This window comes from Lineus longissimus, chromosome 3, assembly GCF_910592395.1.
Source record: "Lineus longissimus chromosome 3, tnLinLong1.2, whole genome shotgun sequence".
NCBI classification, from domain to species: domain Eukaryota; kingdom Metazoa; phylum Nemertea; class Pilidiophora; order Heteronemertea; family Lineidae; genus Lineus; species Lineus longissimus.
Window position 1 is genome coordinate 16,842,208 of NC_088310.1, and position 9,345 is coordinate 16,851,552.

General features: G+C 40.2%; 1 protein-coding gene and 1 long non-coding RNA gene across 2 annotated transcripts; both read right to left on the minus strand.

The window, feature by feature from the left end:
- Window positions 1-2,678: 2,678 nt before the first annotated feature.
- LOC135484992 (uncharacterized) lies at window positions 2,679-6,444 on the minus strand. The gene is made up of 5 exons (XM_064766718.1): window positions 6,425-6,444; window positions 5,768-5,991; window positions 5,264-5,417; window positions 4,723-4,850; window positions 2,679-4,513 (listed from the first exon to the last, which is right to left on the minus strand). The coding sequence occupies exons 2-5, from the start codon at window positions 5,987-5,989 to the stop codon at window positions 4,328-4,330; spliced, it is 690 nt and encodes a 229-aa protein (XP_064622788.1). The 5' UTR covers window positions 5,990-5,991; window positions 6,425-6,444; the 3' UTR covers window positions 2,679-4,327.
- A 1,187-nt stretch (window positions 6,445-7,631) lies between these two features.
- Window positions 7,632-9,345, minus strand: LOC135485014 (uncharacterized). The gene is made up of 3 exons (XR_010446510.1): window positions 8,492-9,345; window positions 7,894-7,978; window positions 7,632-7,740 (listed from the first exon to the last, which is right to left on the minus strand). It is a non-coding gene; the product is annotated as an uncharacterized LOC135485014 (long non-coding RNA).

Here is a 9,345-nt window from a genome sequence, read left to right on the forward strand (position 1 = left end):
TAGAAGTAGTAATTTTTACTACTTCAAAGTAGTTAAGATATTTAACCATATAAATGGTAACTTTTTCTACAATTACATAGTAATTATTTTACTCTTTTGATGGTTATTTGTGAATAGTTAACTATTCCTGGTGGTTTTGGTTGAACCACATAAATGGTTAAATTTTTACTATTTCTGAGAGTAGTGGTCGCCATTACTATTCCTTGGTGGTAATTATCTAACATGGGCCGTATTTTGGGGCATTATGATCTTGCTGCATTTTCGTATCCAGCAGTCACAACGATCATGGACTTGGACCCCAGTCCAGTGTCTTGAGTCACTTCCATCTTGTCTGAACCCAGACGGAGACGCCACAAGACATCCAGCTGAATCTGTAGTCTATCCAGAGCAGGAAGGAAAAGGAAATTATTTTTTGATTTTAACAATTAAAACTTTATTTAATAACAAACATCAACTACATTGTACTATCACATATTTTTGAATCATAGTGTATAACAGGCTCCCCCCCCCCCCCCCCCATATCACTGTAATAAAAGCAATTGATAACAATGTATACATAAGTATAAACAAATTGCGCTCCCTGCTCTCTAGAAATTCATTGGCTATATACCTGTCAGTTTCAAGTATTTGCTTCATGGTATAACAATTCAAATAATTTTTAAAAAGATTTATATCACAAAAACCACCTTGTACTAAACAACATACATGTACATGTATGCACCAATTTGATGTCAACTTTGAATATACATGAATGAACATCAATAACAATAATAATAATATAATATAAATTTCTTCATTAATTTTGTCCTTTCCTAGCCTAGAACACCCCCCCCCCCCCAATATAGGTTTTTTTCTCATATATTTTAAGACCTATTGATAAAACCCATGCTTACCATTTTTTATAAAGAATCTAGAATTTTTCTTAAGAGATTTGTTTTCTTCTATATTGGACAAAATTGCCTGTGTAGGATGAAGAGTACCATGGCAATATGATCACAAAGTTGGGCAACATCACTTGATTACAGATTACACTGAATCACCAAGATTGAGTCTGCAGAGTCAACCAGTATCATTCTCTCCAAACACATGACAAGAGTTGAATAAAACTTCAAAATTTTAGCCCCCCCCCCTTGCGGTTCGGCAACAAATATGAAAAGTGGATATGAACACAGTGGAGATTGAGATTTCGGTCACATTTGGCATTTCATGGTGATTTGATAATTTTGACAGAAATTAGACATCAGGAATACACTGCTGTCAGTGTTCATGACATATTGGCAAAATACGGTTTTTAAAGATGGCTGCCCATCGCCCATAAAGTAGGTCAAAGTGCGATGATTTTTGGTATGTCAAATTATGTGGTCATAAGACATCCACACACGAAGTTTCAACTTTCTAGACTCAAGAGTGAGTTAACGTGCCACCATTGTTGACAGACTGATGGACAAGACGTGCAGACATAAGCTCACCTAGGTGAGCTAAAAAACAACAGCACTGACAAAGGGAATAAAGTACTTCCCAATTGTACCAACACTAAAACATCACTGCCATAAAGCAAACAATGAACATTTTTACATGTATTTACAGGTCCTCTACCTTTTTAGAATAAACTCAATCTACTTGAAACATCACAGTGAAAAGCGAATTAACTGTTCTTTCCATATATGCCTTGGTAAATATAGGTAAAATGAATGTTTTCAAAGTTGGTGTTAGCGTTCATCTTGGGAAGTTTTATAGCTTTTTAGCTCACCTCTTAGCAGAGGTGAGCTTATCCCATACCGTGGCGTCCGTCGTCCGTCGTCGTCGTCGTCGTCGTCGTCGTCGTCGTCGTCGTCGTCGTCCGTCGTCGTCCGTTAGCAGGGCACGTTTCGTAACTGTCAGAGCTATTGAGTTGAAACTTGGTACACATGTACCCTTATGTAATGACACCTTGGAGACCAAGTTTCGGTCCGATTCGTTTCATGGTTTGGCCACCAGGGGGCCAAACGTTAAAAGTGAAAATATGCAATATCTCCCTCAATAGTAGTCGGGAAATTTTGAAAAAAATATGGTAGGTACTTCTAGCAAAGGTGCATCATATATCCTCCGGGTTTTTGATTTGACCTCCTTTTCAAGGTCACAGAGGTCAAATGGTGTAAATTGGCCGTTAGGATGTAACGATGGCACGTTTCTAAACTGCAATGACTATTGATACCAAATTTGGTACACATTTATCCCTTATTCAGGTGATCTCAGGGACCGAAGTTTGGTCCAATATGATTCACCACTTGACCACCAGGGGGCAAAATCCAAAAACCTTAAAAATGTGATTATTCCTTAACTTCTTGCCCGATTGCCACCAATTTGATATCATGGGTACATCTAACCACCATACAGTATATGTCACACGGGTTTTTAATTTGACCTTCTTGTCAAGGTCACAGAGGTCAAATGACGTAAATTCGCCGTCAGGCCGTAACTATGGCACGTTTCTTAACTGCAATGACTATTGATCACAAATTAAGTACACATGTACCCCTTGGTCAGGTGATCTCAGGTACCGAAGTTTGGTGCGATCTGATTTGCTGTTTGGCCTCCAGGGAGGGGGCCAAATCCTAAATTCATCAAAATGCCATTATTCCTAGTAATGACTTGCCCGATTGGCACCAATTTTATATCATAGGTACATCTAATTCTAACAACCATTCAATGTGTCACCCGGGTCTTCTTTGATTTGACCTACTTTTCAAGGTCACAGAGGTCGAATGTACTGTAAATTGGCCATTTTGGGGAAATTGTAATTGCTTGGACCTACATCAAACCTAACACTACATGACAAAATACCATGCTCTTTATCCATCTTTCCTCCACATGAGGTGAGCACAATGGCCCTGGCCATTTCATTTTGCATCAACGGGGCACTTTAAGGCAACAACAAGGTTCACCCAAGCATAAGACTTAATAATTTCAGGGGTAACCAACCTTGTTTACAGAAATTATGCATTTTCAGGATTGCTGAAAACGTATAAAACTAAAATAAACCTTAAAACCAACTTCGAAATCAGGACCTAAATGCCTCTGAATGTTTTTTGCATGTACCGGTAGTGCAAAAGCAAATTCAAATTCAAATTGAAACAAAACGATTGTGTGTACAGTCCTTAGCATTAATGCCATCACAAGGTAATCATAAGACAACTCGTAACAACAGGATTCCTATAATAGCCAAAGTCAGAGCCATACTAGTATACATTCCAAGGCAGTACACATTGCACATAAGAAACAGCTGATTTGAGATACTGCATATCCCAAGCCACCACTAACATTTCCTCAAAGAACTTGCATGTTGTGATGGAAAACTGCCAAAGTACCAAAAAGTAACATCCTGGGCCCAAAGCCAAATATTTTTTATAACATGTTTGTTACCAGTAATATAATAGGACATAGCAAAATTCCAAATGTGCTTCAAGAATGAGCTTTCAAATGAACACCTGTGACAGGGTTGTTGTGAATCACTTGCAGGAAAAGGGTTAACCGACAATGAATACATGCTGATCGAGAGTACAGATTAAGTACATGTACATGGGTACACCCACTTGAAAGCCCCTCACAAATGGGTATTTGGACAAGTTATGCAATGGTGCCATCATCAAACCACAACAAGGACATTGGCAATGCAATCCACACAGGAAGGCAACACCACAGCTGAACCCCTATTTAAATTTATCGCTGATTTTGCACATTTCTAAGCTTGGCATTTGGCCCACATAGAAGTCTGGGTTAATTATGCCATTACAACACATTCACTAGTCAACATTGAAGTAATTCCTTAAACTCATCACATTCTTGCTGATGGCTGTTTGCCCCTTTCTGACTGGCAGTTGGTAAACCAAATCCTGCAGAAACTCCCAAACAATGTGACAGCTTGCTGGATATGCGATGTCCAGAACAAAGAAAAGCTTGAAGCAGCAGTCAACTGCTTTCAACAGAGATGGCTGCTCCACTGCATTGCGCTCAACTACTACGAATGATTGAGACGGATTATGGCGATCCCCCAGAGCTAGTATGAACGGTTGGACAGATCCCTCTACAGTAGCCGCACTTACACCACCTGAAAATGGACCACCAATCTTGGTTCGGGAACCAATGCCGCACCATCGAAAATCCACCAAGCGCTTACACCAGCGCTGCAGCTAGTTATAAAATCCGGCTACAGATGGCGCGCAAACAATAAGCAGGACGCGGAAAGCCTTGGCAGAAAGCGCCATTTCGAAAGCGCCGCCTGGAGCCGAACCATCTAACTAGCTAATTGCCGATCCATTTGCGCTTACACCACGACAAAGCCGAGCTTTTAACAAGCCGGGCGAATTTGGACCATCAAGCTTGGTGGGACAAATTCGCTCGGCAATTTGTATCGGCAATGGATTGCCGAACCAATTTGTCGCGGCAATGTGGTGGTGTAAGTGCAATTGGTCCACCAATATTTCGTGGTGTAAGCGCAGCTAATGTCGAGGAAGGCTGGTATGTTTGTTGTTGCCTGCAAGTCCAATTCAAGATATAAACAATCAGAAATAATCCTGTGAATTGATCAGAACTTAGATAAATGAAATGATGATTAGTAGTAAATAGTACTCCTGAGTGAATTACACACAACGCCAGGTTCAATTACTTCCGAGTCCAGTTTTCTTTGTAGGCCTATAGCATACATGTAGCAGGCACAAGGCATGTATGCCTCCAGATATTTACCTGTTTGAACCTGATAAAAGCATTGGCTGCTTCCAAGTTGGATGGTCTGTGTACAACATTGGAGGACTTGATGGGCTTTGGTGGCAGTATGTGTGGCAACAGTTGGAGGGCCACCACACTTTCTTCATCTACAAATAAAAGATGAGATAAGTAATAAAATATGTTGTCCTTCATAATGGACCAGGAGTGGTCTTGTGTAAGGCATTGGACTTGTAATCCCAATGTCTTGGGTTCAATTCCTGTCACTGCCAGCATTCGGCAGCAAGTGTCAAGATAGGGTAAATACTGTGGAGACGCTATTAAGCCGGTTTACGAGTGCCTGTTGAAAAAGCCTACATTACGTGTAATAGGCCTACCGATCAAAACCGGCTTAATAGAGTCGACACAGTATATAACCTGTTGGACTCCCTCCTATGGCCAGTAAATACTGCAGTAATGCAGAACAACGCTCACTTCATTAGAATGAATGCCAACAATCTGTTGGTACTACATGTATGAATATGATTGATAGCATTTATTTTGAAAAACATTAAAAAATTACCTTCATTCAGGACGTCTTTGACACCTAACTTCTCACGCCAATTGCCCCTCTTACCAGCTGAAGCATATGCAATGATGCGTTTACCAAAAAAGCCATCCCAAAGTTTGGTTAGTTTGTCACCATTTTCAAATAGACAATCATAATCCTGTTCAATCTGAAAAAGATGAAATAAATCAACAACTGACACGAAATTGAGTTTTGAATGAGTTTTAAAAGTCTCATGAATACCACGCAGTATTACATTACTGCAAACTGGTACATACATTTATAAGGAATCGCAATTGACAAAATTTCTAAGACAAAAGAATAGAATTACACATCTAAAAAATACATACATGTATCTAATGTGATGAATAATCAATCTTCTTTCTCTGCAATCCGTACACTGTGACTGTAGACCATGCTGACCCCAAACTGTGTCAAATCAACAGTGTGGATACTTTGAGAAAATCGTTAACAGCATTGTAGCTGGCCTTGAAGTACTCAATCCAATAAGGTACTTACCATACCAGGATCCAACAACCTTGGATTAGATTCTAGAATGGATTTTATCATCAACTCTAGGTTGGTCGACAGCTCTCGGTACCGGCTGATCGCGGTCTTCTTCATACATTCTCTCACTCGTTCCTTGGGAGCAATGTTGTGCCGTAGCCATGCAGTCATCTGCTCCACTTCTTTCGGTGATGCATCATCCTCCAGCTCATTTATAGTGGCTGTCAGTGTCATGCCTGTAAAAAACAACAACATTACACGATGCGTTGTTGGAGGTACCTCCATGATTTCACAAACTTTACGATATGATAGGGTGGTGGTTTCTTTTGCGGACAGATTATGAACAGTTCACACAGCAGTACATGTAAGCATGGTAGATGTCATGTACTGAAGATCCAAGGTCAACATACAACACAAATTATGTTTTGTTGTTGCTTAATTTTGAACCAAAGGAATTAGAACAGGTGAGTATCACTCTCATTTGTTTCAAATCATTACAAGCAGGCCAAAGGTATGGACAAAACTGCTGAAAGTCCGACATTGCCTTTCTTATGTGCCATTTAAAAAATCATCAGATTAGGGCTGTTTTGGAGAGTTCAGTGGGGACGATCACCAATATTTTTTTTCTTTGGCTTCAGATTAGAGTGAGAATACAGTACAATTATTTACCTTCATCTTCAGTTATGATTGTCATTAGCTCACCTCTTAGCAGAGGTGAGCTTATCCCATACCGTGGCGTCCGTCGTCCGTCGTCGTCGTCGTCGTCGTCGTCGTCGTCGTCGTCGTCGTCGTCGTCGTCGTCGTCGTCGTCGTCGTCGTCGTCGTCGTCGTCGTCCGTCGTCCGTTAGCAGGGCACGTTTCGTAACTGTTAGAGCTATTGAGTTGAAACTTGGTACACATGTACCCTTATGTAATGACACCTTGGAGACCAAGTTTCGGTCCGATTCATTTCATGGTTTGGCCACCAGGGGGCCAAACGTTAAAAGTGAAAATATGCAATATCTCCCTTAATAGTAGTCGGGAAATTTTGAAAAAAATATGGTAGGTACTTCTAGCAAAGGTGCATCATATATCCTCCGGGTTTTTGATTTGACCTCCTTTTCAAGGTCACAGAGGTCAAATGGTGTAAATTGGCCGTTAGGATGTAACGATGGCACGTTTCTAAATTGCAATGACTATTGATACCAAATTTGGTACACATTTACCCCTTAGTCAGGTGATCTCAGGGACCGAAGTTTGGTCCAATATGATTCACCATTTGACCACCAGGGGGCAAAATCCAAAAACCTTAAAAATGTGATTATTCCTTAACTTCTTGCCCGATTGCCACCAATTTGATATCATGGGTACATCTTACCACCATACAGTATATGTCACACAGGTTTTTAATTTGACCTTCTTGTCAAGGTCACAGAGGTCAAATGGCGTAAATTGGCCGTCAGGCCGTAACTATGGCACGTTTCTTAACTGCAATGACTATTGATCACAAATTAAGTACACATGTACCCCTTGGTCAGGTGATCTTAGGTACCGAAGTTTGGTGCGATCTGATTTGCCGTTTGGCCTCTAGGGAGGGGGCCAAATCCTAAATTCTTCAAAATGCCATTATTCCTAGTAATGACTTGCCCGATTGGCACCAATTTTATATCATAGGTACATCTAATTCTAACAACCATTCAATGTGTCACCCGGGTCTTCTTTGATTTGACCTACTTTTCAAGGTCACAGAGGTCGAATGTACTGTAAATTGGCCATTTTGGGGAAATTGTAATTGCTTGGACCTACATCAAACCTAACACTACATGACACAATACCATGCTCTTTATCCATCTTTCCTCCACATGAGGTGAGCACAATGGCCCTGGCCATTTCATTTTTGTTTTCTTTCCCTTGGTCTTTGCCTCCTGCTTACGGATATTGTTTATTCTGTCGTGAATAAAACCTTTGGCTGGTTTCGTATCTCTTGCCCGCTGATAGAAGGCTTGCTGGAAAATGGATTGAAGTGTTTAACAAATGTTGCAATGCTGAAGCAAAGGAGTGTATGCTGGCCATGTTCAACTTCAGTCGACTTTAACGATGTGTCACCATTCAATGCAAGGAAGATCAAAGCATGATTGTGAAATAACAGAAACACTCACGCATCCACTTCCTCTTGGACTTTTCAAGAATGGAAATACTTCTATCATTTCCATTGCAAGAAGGTTTTTCTCATCACTTTTTGGACTGAAATATGAAAATACTACTACTTACTCAATTCATACTTTAAAAAGTCAGTCAGAAAATTCTCCTTGGGCTACTTTCATCACTTGAAATTATTCCACAAAAATTCAATCTCCTATAATTAGTACATGTACAGTGGAACCTCCCTTAGCAGACACCTCTCTATTAAGGACAACCTCTCTATTAAGGACACTAGTCTTGGTCCCAAATTGGTTGTTTCCATTCAGTTTGACCTATCTAATCATGACACCTCTCTATTACGGACAGCACTTGTCAGTCCTGAAGGTGTCCTTCATAGAGAGGTTCTACTGTTAACTGTATCTGGTAAGGTTGTGCAAGGAAAAATTGGGACCCCAAATTTCATGTATATTGTATATGTACGTGAAAAAGACCCTAAGAGCAAAGCTGCCCTTGGTCCCCACCAAAAAGATTCTTTGGAAGTCCTGAAAGACGTGTGAACTTTTAAATCCCATTTACACTAACACACTAATTGAAGAGAAAGCATTTGCCACTTACTATCTTCCACTTTTCTCGAAAAGGTAACCCACAGCAAATCTGACCAGTTTGGCTCTCATGCCACGAGGGGCGAATCCAAGGTCATGCAATTTGTTGTATAATCCTCTTCCATCTGAGGTGGACCGCAAATAGTTCTTAAAGCCCTAGAAATGAATTGAATGAAATTATCTTTTGACTTTGAGTTCTTGTAATATCATTGATCCTGTGTTGTGTTACAACATACATTGTAGTGACTTCCACAAATGACAAATGACTAAAAGTCAGAGTCTGACAGTTACGGCGAAAAGGATTTTGGCAACCAAATGTCAATTGTCATTTGGATTTTAGACATGATTTCAATCTTTTGATGCCATGAATGATGTCACTAAAAGACAATGACTACCATTCTGATTTTTACGACCTTATAAAATGTTGATTTCACGGGCCTGACGGGGTGAAAAAGCGGTCCAACATGTCCAAGCCACAAATAAAGTACACACACATACTATTCCTGCGCTGAACATCTCAACCTGTCGAATGTTTGTTGTTGTTCCCAATATTTCAGTGTTTCCACACAATAGACAACTGTATTGTGTGGAAACACTGAAATATATGGGCATGATGATGGGGAACAACAACGGTCAACAACAAACATTCGATAGATCATGATGATCATGTAGATAGACCACAGAAAAACTTGTCAATCTATCTTTGTCTGTTCCCAAGCCAAACATAATTATCATAATAATGATGATGATATTCAGCTTAACTGTTAATCAGTAGCGAGGCCTAGGCCTACAAAAAAGGCCGAGGGAAACCAGAAAACTGAGAACACTCTCGAGACAAAACTGGAAACACTCAAAACATTACACGAC

Bases quoted from the DNA above. Each gene is read 5' to 3' on its own strand.
- LOC135484992 (XM_064766718.1), bottom strand. From the start codon at position 5,989: ATGACACTGACAGCCACTATAAATGAGCTGGAGGATGATGCATCACCG. The intron at 5,418-5,767 runs GTAAGTACCTTA...CATCTTTTTCAG, and splicing joins GGTTGTTGGATCCTGGTATG to ATTGAACAGGATTATGATTG. The intron at 4,851-5,263 runs GTAATTTTTTAA...TTTTATTTGTAG, and splicing joins CAAAGACGTCCTGAATGAAG to ATGAAGAAAGTGTGGTGGCC.